Source organism: Ambystoma mexicanum, chromosome 3q (assembly GCF_040938575.1).
Source record: "Ambystoma mexicanum isolate Mex_15411 chromosome 3q, UKY_AmexF1_1, whole genome shotgun sequence".
Classification (NCBI taxonomy): Eukaryota; Metazoa; Chordata; class Amphibia; order Caudata; family Ambystomatidae; genus Ambystoma; species Ambystoma mexicanum.
The window spans coordinates 798,050,519-798,072,100 of NC_090926.1; the positions used below are offsets into that span (position 1 = coordinate 798,050,519).

The following is a 21,582-nucleotide window of genomic DNA, read 5'->3' on the forward strand; positions in this document are numbered from 1 at the left end:
TTTAGGGGTTTTATATACTTCCTTTTGATGCTACCTTGTTTGTGGGACTTTAATGACTCTGATGGCTCTATCTGACCTGAAGAATTCAGGTCCGGCCCATCACCGCTGTCGTTGGTTAGGTATGTAAGAGATTCGACTAAACGAATCGAGCTGTTCGCATTGGTTTTTGCGTTGTCTGTGGCTGGTCGCTTCATGACTCGGGCAAAGGTACTGATTATGTCCCGACTCGGATTTGGTTTTCCTGCAGATAGGGCGTCTGAGGCTGCCCTTTTATATGGTGTTATGTTGATTTGAGAACAGGCAGGCGTCGTATGGTCTAGAGGCTGCTCATCGTCTGTTCTTGTAAAAGGACCCCATCTGTTATAATTCGAGGGTAAAGGCACGTTGCCGGCGGAGGTCTCTCGGACTCCGCATCTGCCTGGATCCATACGGCAGGTCCCCCGGTATCAGGGCATGGGGACAGAGCAAGGTCCGATGGGACACACCCTTCGGTGTCTCTCATTGGGAAACCTCTCGCCAAAGCGGAGCTCTGGTCCGTTGTTTTATTTTTGGTTAAGTTCATCCTCGGCGGTGATGATGCTTGAAGGGCGGAGGCCGGTCTCTGGAGGGGTAGCTTTTGTCCATCCGCCAGGTGAGTTCCGCTCACACTCCTCTGGCCGGTATCACCGCTGTTCATTACGCTTTTTTTAATGCTGCCAGCCACCATCAGGGGAGAAAGCTTTGTCAAAGTCAGGTCTCCTTGGGGTAAGCCCTTTGCCTTGCTATGCAAGGTTCTGTGTGGTTCGGTGAGGATTGGATTAACGCCCCCCCACCCCGTGCAGGCCCCTACCTCTAGGGGTTGCTGCGCCATGTCGGATTTGGAAATAGAGCGGGTTGGCAATGTCTTTGGCTTACCGGGTGGCGCGTCTGTTTTCTTTGGTGCAGGTTGAAAGTTTGAGGACGCTGGATTACAGTTCAGCGCGTCCACACAAGATCAAAACGCCGGGACCGCAGGGAGACGCCGGGGGAACGCCAGGGAACACAGGAAACACTCGACACACTCCGCTCCGCGTAGCTGGGCGTTATGTAGGCGGGCTCCTCCTCTTCCTTCTCGCTTCACGCTCGCTCCACGCTGGGGGAAAGAAAAAAAAAAAAAACAGCAGGGTCTCCACACAGGAAACACTCGCCACACTCCGCTACGCTCCGCTCCGCGTAGCTGGGCGTTATGTAGGCGGGCTCCTCCTCTTCCTTCTCGCTTCACGCTCGCTCCACGCTGGGGGAAAGAAAAAAAAAAAAAAACGGCAGGGTCTCCACACAGGAAACACTCGCCACACTCTGCTACGCTCCGCTCCGCGTAGCTGGGCGTTATGTAGGCGGGCTCCTCCTCTTCCTTCTCGCTTCACGCTCGCTCCACGCTGGGGGAAAGAAAAAAAAAACAGCAGGGTCTCCACACAGGAAACACTCGCCACACTCCGCTACGCTCCGCTATTCCAAATGTTCAGGCTCATACTGGTAGGGTTGTATTGTTGCCATAGTTCTGAAAATTAAATAGGTACACAATCCACAGGATTTTTTTCCAAGTAGGAAAAATAAAAATGATTCTGTTTGTATGTAGCAACTACTGTTAAAGGAGAAGCAAATACATTGCAATCTTAAAAATACCCATAGAGCAAATAAATGCACAGTCGGCACAAACTATGACATTTCGAAATTGAATAAGGTTTGGTGAAGACATTGGTACATAATATGACAAATATTTAAATAAAACACAAGTACTGAACTAAATCAGTTCTGCTAGTGTAAGTACCTGTTTGCAGGGCTTCATACCAGGAAGATAGCTCAACAGAGCAGAAAGGAATCAAGGATGATTGATAATAAATACAGTGAGACGATTGAAAAAGCAACTGCAATGTTGTCTGCTCAGAAAGGGTCTGTTTATACTTGTCGAGGAAAGAGGTGTCCTGTTATTTCCATGGAGACACTTCAATAGCTTGCGCACAGAGAACGTTGACCAAAGGCGTGCATTGGCGTTGTGAAAAGGGGCGTGTCTAGTGATGTCAGTTTGAGGGGCGGGCGATCTGTATTCTTGCCACAAGGGCACTTGAATTTAAGGCGATGCATCAACGAATAAGATTAGCACCAGATGACAGCGCCCAACCCGTTGTTTTCGCATGTGTAAAAGAGAGGATAACTAAGGTATGATGCATAGGAAATTCTTTTTAAATCGATTACAGTATGCTTAAAAATACATGCCTAAACGATTGGGACAAGAACATTTTTGAGCGAACTTCCCCTTTAAGACATACTTTTAAAAAGTAAATATTTCTTAAAACCGGGTTTCTTTTTACAAATAACATGTGTATAAAAAAAATTATTTTCAATTTAACACATGTATTTTGTTGCCCATTTACGAATGTGGGCCATCTTTTTTAATAAATATATTACAATAAAATATTTGTAAAACAATAATAGTAAATGTATTTAAATAAAATTTCGGTATGTTTCCAAACTAAAATATATTTTAAAAATAATTATAAATCCCACCATAAAAGTGTATTTTCCAAACCCTTAAAAAACCTGTGTTTTGCATAACGTATGATACATACTCGATATATAAGTTTCAATATTAATGAAACCATAAAGCAAACATAAATGCACTTCATACCAAATTTTAAATACCAAATTTTAAAAAAATCCATTAATATTAAAAATGCAACACAGTATAATTGTAACTTTTGCTTTATGCTGTTCAAAAAAATAGTTTTCACTAATTAAACTACCAACATCAATAAAAACAAAACACTAGTTCAAAATGTATATTATTTGAATATTAATAACATGTAAGCCTACTTTTACATACTTCCTCAATTGCTGGTGATTTTTGTAATAAAAAAATGTAACAAATATATAAAAGTATTCATGTTATAACTTGGAGAATCTTTAATTGGTATTTTTCAAAAAGCTATTTTATCTAAAATCTAATTAGAATTTTTCAAATGTAAAATGTTTCAAAAGTTCTTATTAACATATTTTATCATGTACTGTTTTTCATGAACAACAATTAAAGCACAGACCTAGCTCGAGAGCAAAGGAGCCCTGTACAGAGTGTGGGTAGCCAGCATTTGGGCTGGCATCTTTAAACAGTAGCGCAATACTGTGAGGTCTGTGCGTCGGTATGTGCGTCCATTGGAATTAGTCCTTGGTCAGGTGTTGTTGAAAGAGCCATGTTGTGAGAGATTTGCAAAATTGGACAATTGTGTGGTCATTTCGAGCAGACACCAAGATAGAGTTACAGAGGGTGGGTGCTTGACAAGAGAAGGATTTTGCGTACAGGTTGTGGTTCAAACCTGTGTTCTGCACGTAGAGAGTGTGTCACCAGATATGTGGAGCCTGGCTGCCAGTTACGCTATTGTGCTACCTGTGACTGCTTTTTAGATTATACATGCAGTCTTGAACAGTATCCTGGCTTGAAGTGGAAGCCAATGTAGTTTGTATAGGATGGGGGTAATTCGGTCAAATTTCCATGCTACTGTAATAAGACTGCTGCAGCATGGTGGACTGCTTTTATGAGAGCCAAGTGAGCAGCTGGCAGCCCTGTCAGGAGAGCATTTACCCCATTGATGTGTGCGGCCACAGGGACCTACACTACGGTCCAGAAGTCTTGCAGTGGGATGAAGGATTTTATTTTTCAAAGGGCAGAGATTCTGAGCGAGGCTATTTGGGCCGTCTTCGTTATGTGTTTCTGGAAGGACAGGCTGCTGTCAATAGTGAAGCCTAAAGATTCTGCTGCTTCTGAAGGTTGTGCATCAAATCCTTCTAGGCGCATATCATTGAGCCATTGTTGGACAGGTTGCTTTTTAGCAGGCGGACTGGTGAGGACGAATTCAGTCTTGGGTGGGATTAGTTTGAGGTAGGCAGTTAACATCCAGGACTGGATGATGTCAAAGTAATCACAGAGATGAATGATGTCCTGCGTACTATTTACTGTCATGTAAAACTGAGTATCATCTGTGTATTGGTGGATGGCTATATTGGGTCATTGAGGAGAGTGCCCAAAGACTCCATGTAAAGGTTAACAAGGATTTGTGGGGGACTCCATAGGAGACCTGGTGTCAGTGACCCCAGGAGGTAGGGGACTGCTTTAACCCCTTAAGTGCCAAGAGCAAGGTATTTCGTCCTTAGGATTACCTCCCTGTTGCCAAGGACGGGATACCTCCTTGACACTTAAGGGGTTAATGAAACAGAAAACGGTAGAAGGCATTGAATGGCGAAATACCAAAATCACCAAAAAAGGCATTGGCACTGGGAGGGAGGAGGGAACCCATGACAGTTAAAAGGTTAAGGGGTAATATGGAGGTGGTCAAAAAATTACATTTACATTTTCACAAATATTAATTTACATTTGACAAAACTAACAAAACTTTCATATATTTCAATTCAATACATTATAGCATATTATTTATAAAATGAAATGGTACTTAAAAACATTTTACAAAAAATTATAAAACCTTAAAAAAAAACACAGGAAATTATTTGATTGTTTTTTACAAAGGGTTAAGGTTAAACCAACGAAAACATAGGGCCCGATTCACAGAAGTGTTTATAATGGTGCAATCCAATAGGAAAATGTTTTGTGAATGAGGCCCTTAGCCTACAAACATTAGAAAAAATAATGTTAAGGTAACAACATACAAATATATTATCAATACATTAAAATAATGATATTTAAATCAATTATCATGGTAACCTTAAGTCGCCCCAACACTAAACAAAGCTATTACAACATAATAAACACTATTTATTTCAACAAATAACATCAATATATACACAACTGTTACAATTTACAAACTTAATATTTATTAATATTATAATAGTCATAATTTACATAAACACAGACATCCACTTTCTACTAAAAATGTATTACAAAGTAATGCAAAATGTAAACAGTAACAAAAGTAGCCATAATATCATGCACATTAAAAACACAAATCAGTAACAATAATTTTATCTATTTATCTAATACAAACAAATATTAGAAAAACAAATGGCATCATCTTCACTGTAAAAAAAAAATGTTACAACCCTCCAAATAAATTACAAAACACAGGCTGAGTTAAGGTTACAATGATATTTTATTTAAATAATAAATGTGTATGTTACCTTAACATTATTTCTAAGGTTTTTAGACTACACATTTTTATTGGTTTAACCTTAACTCTTCTGTAAAATAGATAAATATGAGAGAGAGAGAGAGAGAAGTGTAGTGGGAATTGGAGAATGATGAGGGCTGTGTATGGTAGGGTTTGGAGAGAGTAGTAACAAAGGTGGGGTGAAGCAAGAGAGTAGTTGGAACAGATGGGTGGAGCGAATGTGGTAAGATTTGCGCAGATAGAAGAGAACCTTTTTTGGAAGGTGATAAAAGGGGTGTGTAGAGAGGTGAGGAGAGAGTGAAGACATACACAGGGTGAAAACTGCTTAGAAAGAGGTAGTTCACTTATTAGCAGATGTGTACCGCATGAGTTTATGGTATATTGAAGAAAGGAACTAGGGATGGGATGCTTCCATGAAGAATCCTAAGGACAACTATTCTTGGCAGGAGATTGAGAATATTGTATGCCTCAAAAGCATCCTGAATGAGAGAGGAGAAGAAGTCTGAGTCCAAGAGAGCCAAATGTCATGGAGACACCTAAGGGAAGCCTGAGAGAACCTGAGGAAGTGACCTAGGAGATGCCTGAGAGACTCAATGGTTGTTGAGAGATGTTTAATTGAGAGACCTAAAATATGCAGGAAACTATTCAATGTCAGATTGGTGTGAAAAAACAGGACATGGAGAGGCCTAACAAACCAGAGGGCAGCATTGTGAGTATCCCCCGGAGTGTACTGTCCAGGAAAGGATCTGGTGTAATAGAATCCTGAGACAACCAGCGATGATTGAAAGACATATAAACATCCTGAGATAATAAGATGTTGTTCAAAAATCTAAGAAAATGGTAAGGGAACCTGAGGTCACTGAAAGACCTGGGATAAAACAAAGTTCATGAATCGACATAAGAGACTGGTTCTGAGAGAGACGTAAGAGATGCAGTATAAATTAAGAAGCCAAAGCTGAGAGCCAGATGTAGTGAATCTAGACAGCGTCTCTAGGTGCAAGAGAAGTTTGTTCCAACGCTAGTTTGGAAAGAAAATATGATGAACCAGTTGATCACTTAAAATAAATGAGGCCCAGCAGAAGAATATATGAAGGCTATTAAAAAGTGAAGTGCTACAGGAAAGACAAAGACAACCCAACTGCAAGTAATCTTATGAGTGATCTCTATTGGGGAGTATCCAATATTTGTTTTCTAAAATACAGATGGACTTTGAAAGGATAAGATTTATAAGCTGATGATCTGTGAGCAGACACAATGAAAGTGTCAACATATTCATGATGTCCTAACCATCCAGAGTTTACAGGTATGGTGTTGTTTTGAGGTGTGGGAAAATCAACACATTTATTTTAACGAAACGAATGAACCGTTGGGTTCGAAGTAGCGCCTATGTTTAATTGTTTGTTGCTGGTTTGTTTTTAAAAAGAAGTCTCATGTGCATGAAGCCCTGATTGTACCTTTGCGACCTACTTATTTGGAATATGTGACAAGGACACACTGAAGGACTGCGTACCTATTGGTTTCCCATTGGGAGGGTTAACCAAGAGCAAAGGAGATAAAAACCGTGTGCTATCACCCCTCAAGAATGTCCTACATTTGTAGGAAATGACAGAAACATGTTGGCATGGAGTGAGTCGCATAGCTGAAATTTGAAACTCAAGGTTTATGTGTATCCCTGATTTTGAAGCATTTCAAAACAGAGTTTAGGTTACCATTGAAATTAATTCAAATATTTTTTTAGGCTGGATGATCTCCTTTAAGTGTATATAGGAGTTTGGACACTTCTATACATTTATATTGTCATGTATTTAATGTTTTATTGATTGTGATCTAATCATATTTTTGTATTACAATAACATTATTTTGGTGTAATTTAGATGTGAATGTGTGATTAGGTACTATAGGATAACTTATCCCCTTTTGTGTTTATATTATATTAATTCCCCTGAAAATAGACGTTGTTTCCAAACTAGGAGTAATTAGGTTTGCCGATTAAATTAAAGAGAAGAACTGTTCTCCCCACCATCCATCTTTATAGAGATTGTGAGAAAGAAAGAAAAAGATTTGGAAACTCGCTGTTCTCGGTGTGCCGATTTGTAAGGTCGTCCGTGACAGGAAGCCATGACAAGGAAAGAGATAAGGTGGTGGTTGCATAGAAGTGGGACACTAAAAAGATCTGGGTGATATAAGACACAGTTTTAATTTATTTACTGCAGAGGTCTTTGTGCAAAAGGCTGGCCAATGGTCCAGGCCATTGAAAGCATCCCCTCAGTCTTTTCTTCTTCTGAGGGTAATTGACTACTTTGGTAAATTGTTTATAAAATTTAAACAGACAATAACAGGATTTTGTATTGTGCTTCATGCCTGATTCCTCCTATGTATAAGTGCTATAATAGCTATTATTATAGCTATAATAGTGTGTTCCAGTTTAAACAGATGAAGAGCTGAGCCGTCCTTAAAAGGATTAAATCTTTTGTAGTGCAGGCTGGCCCCATGCCAGATGCGGCTGCTGAACTTGTGAATTACCATCCTAGACATTGGGGCCTATAGATCCTAGACTACTTCATGTTTCTTATGTGAATTCGATGTAATTATCTGGCATTTGATAGGAATAACTGGCACAAAGACTGTCATCCCTTTGTATGTGCTTGGCATTTGAAGGCAACAGATAGCATCTGATGTGAGTATCTGGAATTACATTGAACTGTAGATTTTGATGGGGATACCATGGTTTGTGACTTGATTACCTAGCAGTTGGTGTCAATGGCTACTGTATGCTGTGAGTTTCGGGAAACTAGTCCAGCTCTTGTCAGGGATGCACCTATTATGCCAGGACAGGACCAGACACCTGACGGCACCGTTCGGGGTGCAATATTCAGGCCTCAACCAAATTAAGCTTTCAAGAGGCATGAAGAAGACTTTGGTCGATGATTCATGTCTGAAAATGATCCCAAGGCCTTGCAAGACAAAAAAAAGCAAAGTTCAAATGATCACTCTTTGCGATTCATTAGGAATATATATCTAGAAGGGACTGCTATGGGGCCGCAATCCTGTGCTTTGTAAGTATGAATCCTAGTAGGGCTAGAACTCATCCCATCATCCTTCCATGGTCGATGAATTGTGTACCATTAAATTGGGTAACATTAGCAGCTATTTTTACAACACTTAAGAGCGGGAGGAATCAGGAATTAAGTGCCATGTAAAAACCTGGTATTATTAATTTTATTACTGCTTTCAAAGACTGGTGTTGCATGTGACAATGAAACAGAGTGTAGTGCGGTCTTTAATACACAAAGAGGGGTATGTCTTCATGAGGAAGAACTAGTAAAGTGAGAAATAAGTCAGTGTCTACAGGTTTGACATTCAGCCAAGTTATATGACTGAGTAGCTCTGTGTTGTGTTTTTTCCTATCACTATTCTTGCAAGCTAGCTTAGCTCTGCATTGTGCTTTTTTTCTGTCACTACTTTTCTTGCAACTATATCATGACTGCATTGTGTTCCTTCTTTCAGGAGTTGTGGCGGGATCTACATGTCCCCAGGAGGTCATGAACAAGATGATAACCAAGCTAAATATGCGAGAGGTTGTGGTAAGGTGCTTCTTTCATAAACCTATCTATCAGGATTGTTCTTGTATGTAGGGTTCCTACCTCTTTGATCTTTACCTTCAAGCAGTTAGGTTTTGTAGAAGGGCTCTCTTCAGTTCACATGGTTGTATTACTCCTTTTCTTATTTGTGTGTTCAGATCTACATTTATAAAAGTGAACATTTGTGGGTGGCTGGGTTTGTGGCAAAGCGTTGTTCCTTATACAATGTCACATGTTTCACCAATCTGCACCTAATGTTGCATAGTTACCTCTTAGGACCCTCCGGACATTACTGGCTACATGACATTTGGACACCCCACTCTTTAACCTGGATTTCACCACCTTCACACATGAGACAGTTACATGAAACCGGCGAAACATCAATGTGGTCGAAGAAGGACCGCTCTTTATAGGAGGAACCAAATTCGAAGTCCCAACCACGTTTGAAGGCCCTACGATGCACGGTTTCCAAGATATCTGAACCGCAATGCACCACACAAACTAACAAACTGCACCACGCCAGAGTGAGGCGACAGGTAGGGAGAGAGCACAGAAGGTCCCAGTATGCAGCGACACACCTACTCTTGCATCCTCCCAAAGTCTGTTCTGGGGTATGTCAGCTAGCCACACTCGGCCTTTCTCAGTGCAGTTTACTTAAGGGTGCAAAGCCCATCAAGCGAAAAGCAAATCGGAACAGCGACCTACAGGATCATTAATTTTCAACAATTGCTGAGTGTTCTTATGTCTGCCTACAGGACCCGTTCAGAGAACTGGTACTTTTTGCTAGTAAATCTATAAAAATTGAAAGAACATCCTGAAGACCTTGTACAGCAACCATCTGCAGATATACCCTCATAAAGTAATGTCCTGAGGACCATTGTCCAGCAACCGTCTGCAAATATACCCTCATAACATTCACTCGAATCTGCCCCAGCCCGGTTACTTCTGGCTTTATTGATGTACAAATCACTCTGCCCGTGTTTTTCTTCAGTGTTAATTGGTAAAAAAAATGTTTTGCATTTGCTGATCTATCATGCAGTAAACACTAGAATGAAGTGTCCATATCAAGTTTCACAATAACACATTGCATAAAGAAATGAGTTAATTTCTTTTATTTCAGCTTTCCTTCATATATCAAAAGAAGATAACATCACGTTTTTAGATTTCTACTACCTTTATGTGCTGTAATAGTTGGCGTTAATATTACACCATTAAATGGCATTCAATGTATTTACATTAACCTAATGTAAGGCTGTAGCACTCTGCCGAGATTCAAATTTGCAAAGTGCAGCCTGGTCCTATGTCTGTGGCAGACCGATGAGCTATGCTTCTTGACCAGAAGATGGCTGATAACAATGTCCAATAACGATTGTGCAAATTGCTTTGTAATGGAAAGCATGTTGATACAATCCAAAACTGGTTAGTCATTCAAGCCATAGTCTTTGAAGTATCAGAGTTAGAAGACTGCCCGAGAATATTAGACATCGGGTGAGGAACATCTGTCCACTGTACCTTCAAAGAAACGTGTGATGTTGAATATGCTTCCGAATCCCTTCGTTCTCACCAGCCCTGGTAATGGTCCCTTAAGCACAGGCAAGTTATCCATGGCATCAACCATATTTAAAACATTTCACCTGCCTGGTCTTTCTAAAGCCAAAAACCATCCGGACAGTGAAGAGAACCCTTTTTTATTTCAAGGTGTTGATCTAGATGCAGCTCAACCACTCAGATTAGATGTCTATCTGGATCACTCACTTTCAATACTGTTGCAATTGAGACTTAAAGGCATGATTTCGAACAGGAAAGTGGAAGGAACTGTCTGCTCTTGAGATAAAATGCACCTTGTGTTAAAATACAGACAGTAGCAGCTATGGTTCAAAGGCAATGTTTGCTTCCAATCATACGATTCACGCTGCAACGTATGTTTGTGAAGAGGTCAAAGGACAATTAGTTACTGTATGTCCTGATTCTAGATGTCCATTCAGATGTGCTGATCCAGATTGCCAAATACATTTGAGTGGCAACACACTGAAAGAGACCTAGGTAAGGCATAGTAGAAGATTATCACCGACATTACATGGTCAAGTCATGGGGGGCCTTGAAGTGGTGTTTTTAGCTTGTGTAACAAGGCCTGTTCCCAGGCATTGTCAAATAGGGAAGGACGAAGCTCAATCATCATTCGCTTCCTAAGTGGCAGAGTGTTTGAGGGCAGTTTATCCATATCCTCCACCTTGTCTCCCTGTGCACAGACTGACTTGTTGAAGGAGAACACTGAGGCAACACAGAGGACATGTGCCATTAAGTGGAAGCAGGAGCGGTGGAAAGACCGTGGAAAGCCGTGAGCATCCCAAACTGCGGAAACCTCCCAGGATGCATATGGGAGGAGCAGCACCCAAGGAGGGAGTGAGAACCGCGAGCGGCAGTGCTGCCCACCAAAAGCATGACTTTGCCATGGAAAAGTCTCTTGGTAGGGTACTGCACCACAGGGGGAACCACTAACCCACCAGGGGCATGTAACAAATATAAAGACCTGCAGGAAGCCAACGTGGTGAACTGAGCGAGGAAGGTGGTGGGGCTTATGCTCCTTTTTTTATGATTTTTGCCCCCTTCTCATACACCCACTCAGAATAAGGTAAGAAGATTGGCTCGGGAGAGCCAACCAATCATGAGAGGGTGAGGCAAATATAAGGAGCTGACAGGAAATGGTAATGTATAGGTTAGTAGAGTGAGGCCAGAAGCGTCTGGAAGACAATGAAGATGAGGAATATGAGAAGGAGTGTGGAGGCTACTATTGGAAAAAGGGTACTGCATAGTAAGAGAGTCTGCGCTTTGGAAGTGAGGGCTAGTGGTAGTATTCAGGAGGTGGTAGTGTTAGGAGTAGAGAGGTGGTTGTGGTAGTAGAGAGCGGTGGTAGGGAGCAGTAGTGGTAGTAGTGGAGAGGAGGCAGCAGTAGGGTGGCAGAGTGGAGAAGAGCAAGGTAGGAGTCGAGAGGAGAGGTAGTGGTAGAAGCAAGGAAGCAGTAGTACGAGAGCAGTGGTAAGAGATGAAATAAGGGGAAGAGTAGTAGCAGCAGAGAGGAGGTATTAGTGGTAGGAAGAGATGTAGTGGAAGTGAAGAAGCTTGTAGAAGGAGAGAGAGAGAAAGGGCAATATCTACGGGTGGAGGTAGGAGGGAGGAGTGTTACATCAGAGGGACAGAAGATTTGTGGGGTGGATACCTAAGTAGAAGGGCAAGCAGGGTTTGTGTGTGATTGTCTGAGAAAGACCAGCAGAATGAGTGCAAGGCACTGTCCCAAACTGCCATCCCCAAAATACCTAAGCAGGGCTAGGCGAGGGGCAGTTACAAAGTCCCAAGGGAGATAGTGAGCCTTCATTTTAGGAAAACCATCTTGGGCCCAATCAAAGAATCAACTAGTCAGGGTTACCGAGCCATAGTTCTTACCGGGATTATCGGCACCTGGGCTAGGGTGGGTGTAGCCCGATGGAGATAAAAGGGGCACGGCCCTACTGCCACATACCAAAAAGCTCCCTTCAACCCTCAGAACTGAGTCCAAGAGGGTTTCTTTTGTGACGTCTCCTCATACTTGGCAAACCCCAAAAATGGCAGCGCAGTGTATGCTATAAACATAAACCATTTCATTTCAGCAGCCATGTTTGTTGTCATTGTTTTATATTTCCTTAGCAAGCATTTGTTTTGATTATTATTTACAGTGTATAAACCTGTCAGAAAATACTAAAAAATAAAAATACATAGAAGCAAATTACATATTCATTTTACTTTATTCAGATTTGAAGCATACAGGCAAGTTATATATTCATATCAGATTAAATAAGATAATGCCAGGAAAGCATTTCATCAAGTAATCAAAAAGATATTAAAGAGCTCTGTACAAAGCATATCAGCCAACTAGAATCCAATAAACAAGTCTTCACCTACTAGTTAATCACTTTTTAAGGCACATCAAATCAGTGCAATGTTCAGTTTAATAATATTACATGATAATAGAAGAGCCCAAACAACTCGGAATTTAGTGTTTCTGCATTGTATTAAAAGCCCTCAAATAGACATTGCCTAAAATTAGCAGTTTCTCTACATTCAATTAACAAGTGTTTAAGAGTCTTGGGAGAGGAACTACATTTACACAGACAACATATTCTCTGCTCCCTAGGTATCCCTCTATAGGGACTACCCATTCAGGGATATGTTGAGATTTATGATCCGGGAACATAGTTATGTATGTTGGCAGGGTATTAAACTTTTGAAAAGTAACCCTATATACTTGAAAAGAGGGATATTGTAAAATATCCTCCTCTTGTAAAATCCAATCATAAATCTTGATTTTCTTTTCCCTTCATTTTTCTTGGATTTTCGAACAGTCACAATGCCACTACTGATTTGCGTGAGCACTGCATCACATTCACTAAAGAAGCCCTAAATGATTGTGGCGCATTACCGGATAGTAATTTACTAAAAGCTACATAAATATAATTCTTTGGAGTACTCTGTATACTATAAAAAATATATATATATATTGAGTGCCAGGATTGGTGGCCCAGCTCATATCTGAGGATAGCCATAGGGACAGACACAGTTAAATTGAGAAGCTGCTTCAAAATTAGGCCTTCCAAACGGGTTGATGTCACAAGGTCCAGTTGGCAATGGTTCTTCTGAGTGTGCTGAGCTGTGTAGGTGTGCACCTTTATGCAGAGGGTGGTGGTTCTCGGGGACTGTTGTGAAGGTTTGCACAGTGTGTTTTGCACAAAGGATAAGGGGCAGAGCATCCCTGTGGCCGGTTGCAGTGACCCTGTCCCCAACGTGACCGCAGGTGTGTGGGAAAACTTGGTCATGGCAAATATGTGCCATCACCCACTCCAATGCAGGGCATAGTTGTGATGTGGGGAGGATCCCCTGTTCATCCCTCACCCCAACACCATGATCAGAAGTTTACCACAAGACATCTAGCCCTTTTAAAGAACTTTGTTGTGCCACATTCCATGATGTGTGCAGACAGTGGGGAAGGACCACAAAGTCCTCTGCTTCATTTGACAGAGAAGGTTCCTGGAGCATTTGTACATTGAATGAAAGAAAGATGAATGCATGCTGGGCCAGTTATACCCTACTTACATAAACTCACTTTTGAAAGTCTGCAGTTTGGTCATCCAGTTTGGGTCAATTCGACCAAATACACAAACATACATGCATATGAACCTATGTATCTGGCTGTAAGGGATTAGGGAGGTGAGGGGAGGTGCCTGGGGTGTATGATAGGCAGGGGAGAATGGGGTGGTCATCCCATAATACAAAGTCAATTTCAGGATGACCAAACCTATTTGACCAAACTGCAGATTTTTAAAAGAAAGTCTTTGTAACATTGTAGAAATGGCTGGATCTTGGTGTTTGAGTATGGAAAAACCACAGAGACAGTGAATGACATCTGACTGCGGGAATAGAGGTAGAATTACCTCTACCACTGTTTCAAGAGTGCATTGAGACACTGTGTACTGGAGGAGGGTTGCTGAATTCTGGAACCAGCAGAACAGGTTCAAGTTCAAGAAAAAAAGTATGTTGGGACATAAAGCCAAAGCTACATGGAAATCCAAGAAAGTGATAACTTCGACAATAGAGTGCAGTGTAAGTAAGGCATGCTATCAAACTAAGACAAACACAGGTGACCATAGTTCAAGGGTGTTTATTGGCCTTTATAAAGGGTGTGACAAATGCCTATCTAAACCTAAATCTAAAGACGGGAGCAAGCTACGACCATCAATTAATAATAATGCAGTCTTAGTGAAGTCTCGTCACAATAATAGAGCCTATACTAAAAAACCTATTGCCAATCCTTACTGCTAGTTTACAAATAGTGTGGGGAAATTTTCATGAAAAAGAAAAGTGTTCACAAAATGATGTCAGGATGTTCAGGACATTGGCCTCCCTTCCCCACGTTTTCAGCACAGGACAAGGCAGTTCAGTCGAGCATAGCACACTCTTGGGATTCTTCGGTACGAGGACACAGTTCTATTACAAGCATCAGGGACCTCTATGCCCCAAGTCTCTTAAGTTATCAAAAGCCTCTTGATCCAGAAGGCCTGATGTATGAAAACGAATGAAAAAGTTCCTTTCCAGGTATTCAAGTAGGGCGATTCACTCTTCATCTTGGATCCCCCTCAGCAGGGCTCAGATTCCTTCTGTACCACAATCTTTTCTCGGGTGACTCACGGTTCATCTCGGATCCCCCCTCCACCGGGCCCAGATCCTTTCAACACAATTAGTCTCCCTCAGTCCCTCCCATTAGTCAGCCGGGCTCGGACCAATTACAGTTTTGTATAACTTTTCTCGGGTGGCTCACGGTTCACCCCGGATTCCCCTCAGTCGGGTTCAGATCCCCTTTTCACAATTAGTCTCACTCAGTCACGCTCGGACCAATTACAGTTCGTAATTAGCTATCCAAGACTTTCAAATGTGCACAGGGTTTGGCATGGCCCGTTGCAGGTCCACTTCGATTTCACAGTTCACAATTTCACAATACACAGTGAACGGAGGATAGCACAGGAGCATCGTGCTGGTCTTGGAATCAATACCACACAGAGCAACAGATGTTCGAATCCCGGATACGCGTTTAGAAACCGAACTCTGGTATGGTAATAGGTGCATTATAAAAAAAAAATACACTTTCAGTTGGATACCTAACAGAGACCTTCGAATTAGCACCCACGTGGCACCCGACCACTCTGTATATGGCATCTAGCCTGGTTTCAAAAGTTCAGTCACTCCCATCAATTATATCTTCGTTGCTCATCACATATGTCTTACAATTTGTTCTTTGCTGATTTCTTCATACAATGTTGCTGCTTGCAACCTTGGTTATAATACAGCCCGGTCTGCTATCAGTCTCTTCGACTCACCAGCTGTGCTGACTTTACTGGAGCTGCTTTGTTGTTGGAGCCAAGGACAGTACCACAGCGGCAACCGCTCCTCCCCGCCTCAGCTATCGATGTTGGAGAGCCTCAGGTACCTTCGACACCCAATGCAATTCTTCAGCTTTAATTCCCAGTCTTATGTTTCTTATTCATGAGGGCCTGTGAAAGTAGTGGTTTCCTTCCTCTGAAAAGGCCAAGGGCAATTCCTTCCTTGCAACCCTTTCTGGTCTTGCCATCTTTCTCCTTGTATTAAACTGCCATCTCGGAACTGCTGCTTCCTCGTGTGTTTTGCCTTGCTCAGAGTGTTTCATGCTCTGCCTTTTATCCGTGTGGGGAAGTGTGATGGAAGTCAGGTGTGTGTAATTATCAGTAATTGCCTGACTCTGCCTGATCCTTGTGTTGGGACATGTCAGGTGTACAGCTCTGGTGTTGGTCCATTGTCGCTCAAAATGAACTGTCCGTGAGAACGTGTTTGTCTCGGAAAAAGGGGAGAGTGAGTTGCTAGGTATCCTACCAGCAATGATGGGGAAAAGGTTTTATTGGTAAGGGGATACCACCTCTCACCCTCCAATGTCCCACTCTCACTCCCCAAGGACCCCTCATCCAGGTGATCCTCCTGCTATCATGGATATGTACAGGTTATAATCTTGTCAAGGGATGTAAAAGAAATAATCTTGCAAAGGAAGGAAAAATACCATCTTGGAGTCTGTGATCGCCTGCATGCTGGTTGCCTGTGGAGGCCCAGATTGTATGTGCCTCGTGCTGTGGAATAATGAGTGTTAAGGGGGTGTTTAGACAGAGATGAATCAGAGGAGTGTGAGAGTGGAAGGATGACTACGCAACTGGGATCACTACAAGCCAGCTTCAGGAGCTATGTTGAAACAAGGGCAGAGGAAGGATTCTGCTCTGCAGGTAAGAGGGGAAGGTTAGAAGGAGGCACGAGATACAGAGGAGACCGAATGAAAGTTTCTGTTTGCACATACCCGATGGGCAGTAGCAAGGCATGTCCCAGTTCGGTTTCTGCTAGCGAATCCGAAGAGGGAGGAGAGCGGGCAGACCTAATGAGGGATAGGAAAGGATTAGTGTGAGCAATTTCTGGAATCTCTGGATACGTGATTAGGAATCAAAAGCACTCACAAAGCGTTGGTACACAAAGGAGTAGTGACGCACTGCTCCATGGATCTCACACACTGATATCTTCTGTGAGGAACGGCAGGGGTCAGAGACCGGAAGCTCTCTCTACTGGAACGACACACGACTCTCTAGCTGCCTTCTTAGGGGTAGCACGGCTAATGTTATGAACCCCTTTCCACCTTCTCCACAGGGATCATCTCCGGTTCAGAGGTGTGACACCTGCACTGGTTCCTCCCACCCCAGGAATTGGATCCAAAAGCGGTGTCCGTGTCCTGGCCACCTGGATGGCAGATCCACGGGGACTGGCGGGTGAGACACCTTCAGGTTTCTCACAGCAGGTTGGGACTTGAAGCCAGTCCCAGGGGCATTAAGAAACTCATTACTAAGATAAAGACTGTACTTTCCTGACTTAGAGTGAACGTTTCTAGAGACAGCTGTGCCACTAAGCAGTACAAAAAAGAAGTTTCAGTTCAACCTTGTTTAATTTCAATTCTGCACTCTACTTTAGTTGGTCATGTTTTATGTTGAGATTGCCACACATGGCACCTTTAATCGGGGTGCATGTGAGAAAGGTGAGTGCGTTTGCAGGGATAGGCAAATAGTTGTGTGGGAGAGCAAGAAAGGGATGGGCCACTGTTGAGTGGAATCTTTAATTGGGAACATAGTTTGTGACCAATGAAAAAATGATAGTGCACAAAGGTTGCTGTTGTGATGAAGACGCGCAAGCAATATTTGAAAAATACCCTGAGGGTATTGGCAGAGGGGGAGGTGAGAATATTGCCATGAAGGAACGTGAATGTTTCTTTTTACAGTGTTTGTTGAGAGCTAGATCCCTTCTGCTTGAGCTGTGTTCAGGATAAAGCAATGCAGCAGCATCCAGCAATGAATAACATTCACTCAATTGGACACTTGTTTTTGGGAATGGGGTTGGCAGAGTTGGGAAGGAGCAAATGTGTGTGGTCAACAACAGTGTTTAAAGAAACCGAGAAGTAAAGGACATTTCCCAAGGCAGTGGCGTACAAATATGTGAGTCACAAGAGGATGTTATTCGGAAGCTGATGAGAGCAGGCTCTAAATGGGCCATGACGAGCATGGTTGCTATGGAAACAGCACCATGTTCCAAGCAGGACCTCAACGGGAGAGACTGCCTACCTGGGTACTAAGACTCCCTGCCAAAATATCCCAGCAACCCAAGTTTACACAACCCGCAGGAAGAACACAGGATGAGTCGCTATACATTTGTTACTGTGAAACGTACCGCTTTGGTACTGCGACAAAGAAAACCAATGGAGCAATAATTAATGCCAGCCCAACCAAAAAGCGTAGCGTCAAATGTATTGGAGGCAGAGATGCCAGAGAAAGAGAAACCCAGGAAGTCCAAAGCTGCGGTGGCAGCAGAGCGAGACAAGAAGCACAGAACGTGTGGTTTCCCATCCACACAGAGAACCTGGGGGCATTGGTGCCCGAGTTGTCAAAACACTCTGGAAAGAGACATCAAGACCTGGCAAGAGAGGAAAAGATATGGGGGAAACATTTTCCTGACCGCACAAGAACACACGAGGGAACACCGCAGAGGGTGTAGGAGCGAGAGAATGCGACAACAGAAGTTGCCGTCCTGACACACAGCGAAAAACCAAAGTGGCGACCTACCGACCTCGTGATGCAGTCCCAACACCACGAAGGTAACGAGAAGAGCGAGAGACCTGGAGAGGGTAGCGAGTATAACAAACACTAAAGAATGCTCCTCTCAGTAAGACGCAAAGTAACCAGAGGAGTGAGAACCTTCAGTGGGCCACTCATACTCATCCCAGTGAGGTGCAGAAGAACCAGAAGAGTGATAATCATCACTGGGACAATCATACTCATCCCAGTGAGATGCAAAGTAGCCAGGAGAGTCTGAATCATCACTGGATGAGAATCCTCACTGGGTCAATCATACTCGTCCCCGTGAGATGCAAAAGAACCAGAAGAGTGAGAATCATCACTGGGTCAATCGGTACCAAGTGAAACTATAATTTTATTTTCACAGGTGCAAAAAAAGATTGATTTGGAAAGAACGCTCTGTGAATGCAAAAAGCAAAAATATGACATAGAACCAACCGGTCAATCATACTCGCCCCAGTGAGACGCAAAGTAACCAGAAGAGTGAGAACCATCACTGGGTTCATATACTTCTCCCAGTGACAAGTTTAGTGATAAGAGGAGTGATAACTCTGAGAAGAGTTAGAGTACTCATAATATTCAAGATACAAGTTGGTTGTCGGACAAAGAGAGACGTTCAAGCTTGTGTGAGAAAGCCCACAGAGAAGCAGAACGTCTTTAAACAGAATTGTTGAGAGGAGAGGCCAAGAGGAGTGGGAACCCCTAACTGAACTAAAGGAACTGATCAGAGGGATAGCCAAGAACTGGTTTATAGTCATAATGTCGACACCAAAAATGTCGACAGTCAAAATGTCGAAAATAAAATGTCGAAAAAAAAAATGTCGACTTTTTTTTTCAATGCATTTTTTTTCGAAATGGGGGGGTTCCCCCCCCAGCCCCCCTTTTTTTTATTTTTTTTTTATTTTTCCCTTTTTTTTTTACTCCCGAACCCCTAAAATAAATATATAATTAAAAAAAACGAGTCGACATTTTTTTTTTCGACATTTTTTTGTCGACATTTTTGTCTGTCGACATTTTTTTTTCGACATAATGACTCCCCACCCCAAGAACTATCTCAAGAGTCTATATTAAAGAAAAACCTGCTCAGAAAGGAGCACCAGGAGAAGGGAGTAATTCTCCTGGACTTTAGTTGTTTTGAGATTAGTGGTAGGGCAGTGTAGCTGAGATTTGGACAGAGAACAGTATATTACTCTTGGACTACACAACTGACCAACGAGCACCCTAGCTAGTTAGTTGTGTTAGGTAGGGAAACCCATAATTTAGGGGCAGTCAGGCGGTTTTCATATTTAAATAAAATGCAGTGATATCAGGCTGTTGAATAGTTTGCTAGTGGCTGGTACCCGTCATCATTGTCCTGACAACCCCCATTCCTATAGGGGAAGATGTAAGTGCCTGCCTGCCACAGGTCCCGTCCAGTTAACTGGCTATCCCGGTTCAGGCATGTGAGAGAAGGTGAAGATTACAACAGCGTTGCTGTTTGCCCCATTTTTCCTTCATAGCAATCGCTCTGGACACAGCGCACTTCCTGCTGGACTGCAGATTTCTAATACAGCTCAGAAGGCAGTGGATCAGGCCACCTTTAATAGCGAACTGTTTGCAAACACGCAGGGATAGTTTGACTTATGTAATGCAGTGTGATGACGTCTGTTTTGTTAAATGATCTTGCTCACTTCATAATGGCAGCCGTGTAATTAATTGACAGATTTAAGTTTTGGATTTTTTAAAATTTATATCCTTATAGCTATATTTTGTAATGGTGGCAAACTGATAGAAGTGTAATGTTTTTAATATATTTTGTTTTTGTGTGTTTTTGATGGATTTTGTAAGCCCTATATGCAAGCACTCTTTCAAAACCACAGTAAGAAAGGCACGATACATTGGACCCAGGGCTCTGCATATGATTTTTAAGTGGGTGTATTTGGCTTTCTATTTCTTTATTTTTTTAAGCTTGAAGTATTTTATGGTCAGTAAAAACACAATCATAACCGGGGTATTTTTTTATGCGAGTACACATTTATTTTATCTCCAAAGCACGTATCTTTTTGTAATCAATATTTTGTAACAATTAAATCCGACAAATTAAAAGATGCATTTGTTACCTTTAAGTTTCTCTTCAAATATGCCAGTGATAACAGACGAGGACTTTCCTGTGGCACTACTCTGCTTGTACCACTATTTCGAACATGCTTCCTGGAGCTTTGTGGGTAGAAGCAGTGGACAATCTTGTATGGGCCTGTTTCCTATTTGTTATTGAGCACATATATACTCCCCTTATTTTTTGTTGGGAGTATTTGCGTATTTTTAGGGAGTAAAAAAGGTGCTATGCCACTTATCTGCTCTGTTGAGTGGACCAATCAAAACCATAAGGAATTTCACTAAACAGTTTGTGTCTTTTTTAAAGTTCTTATGAGTTGCAAGTTCTCAAGTCAAATAAAAATGTGTTACTTCTATATAGTTTTACAAAACACCAAGAATTAATGTTCAGGTTCCCACAGGCAATGGCTGCTATTTTTATTGTTGGGTCATGTCCATCTTTTCTACTGTGTTGCAAAGTTATCCAAATCTTATGTGAAGTTTGTGAATTGTATTTCATGTTTTGTGTCATGGGTGGCAGTCCAAACTCCGGTACTCTGAAGGATTGCTCAAGGGTCTTTATTTCACAAATACAGAAGTGTATTGCTTTTTTACCGGTTAGGTTGCGGGCAAGTTCCCCTAATGGCCCTCTCTCAACCTCCCATGTGCGTCCTCCACCCTAACCCGGGCGTCTCCAAAACCAAGTTTTTCCAATGTGTGATGGCTAACACCTACTATCTAAGTTGAGCTACAGGCAAGGCTTTCAAGTCCTCCCCCTGGGGATCTTCTAAGGGTTCCATAAACTAACACGCCCTTTTTTTTCTCAACAAGAATTTGGTTTTATTGTACCAAAATCAGGCATCCTGGCCCTTTATGTGGTCTTGCTACTTCCTTAATTCTACTGTCTCCCCTTCTCTCATAATTTCTTATTCCTTTTGTTTGTTTTCCCTCTGTCACTCCCCTGTCCTGTCGATGGTCACACTTTCTCCACTAACACTTCTCCTTTGTCTTCATCCCTCTGCTTCCTCTCTCCTCACCCCTCTCCTTTCTCCTCACCCTTCCCTCTCGGCTCTCCCCTTTTATCTT

The 21,582-nt window shown here is 42.2% G+C and overlaps 1 protein-coding gene across 1 annotated transcript in view; it reads left to right on the forward strand.

The window, feature by feature from the left end:
* Positions 1–21,582, forward strand: part of ACSF2 (acyl-CoA synthetase family member 2) — a 1,184,899-nt gene that overhangs the window by 835,106 nt on the left and 328,211 nt on the right. Inside the window, exon 10 of the mRNA XM_069654880.1 lies at positions 8,637–8,713. Within this exon, the coding sequence (XP_069510981.1) occupies positions 8,637–8,713 (77 nt within the window). The remainder of the gene's footprint in view (positions 1–8,636; positions 8,714–21,582) is intronic.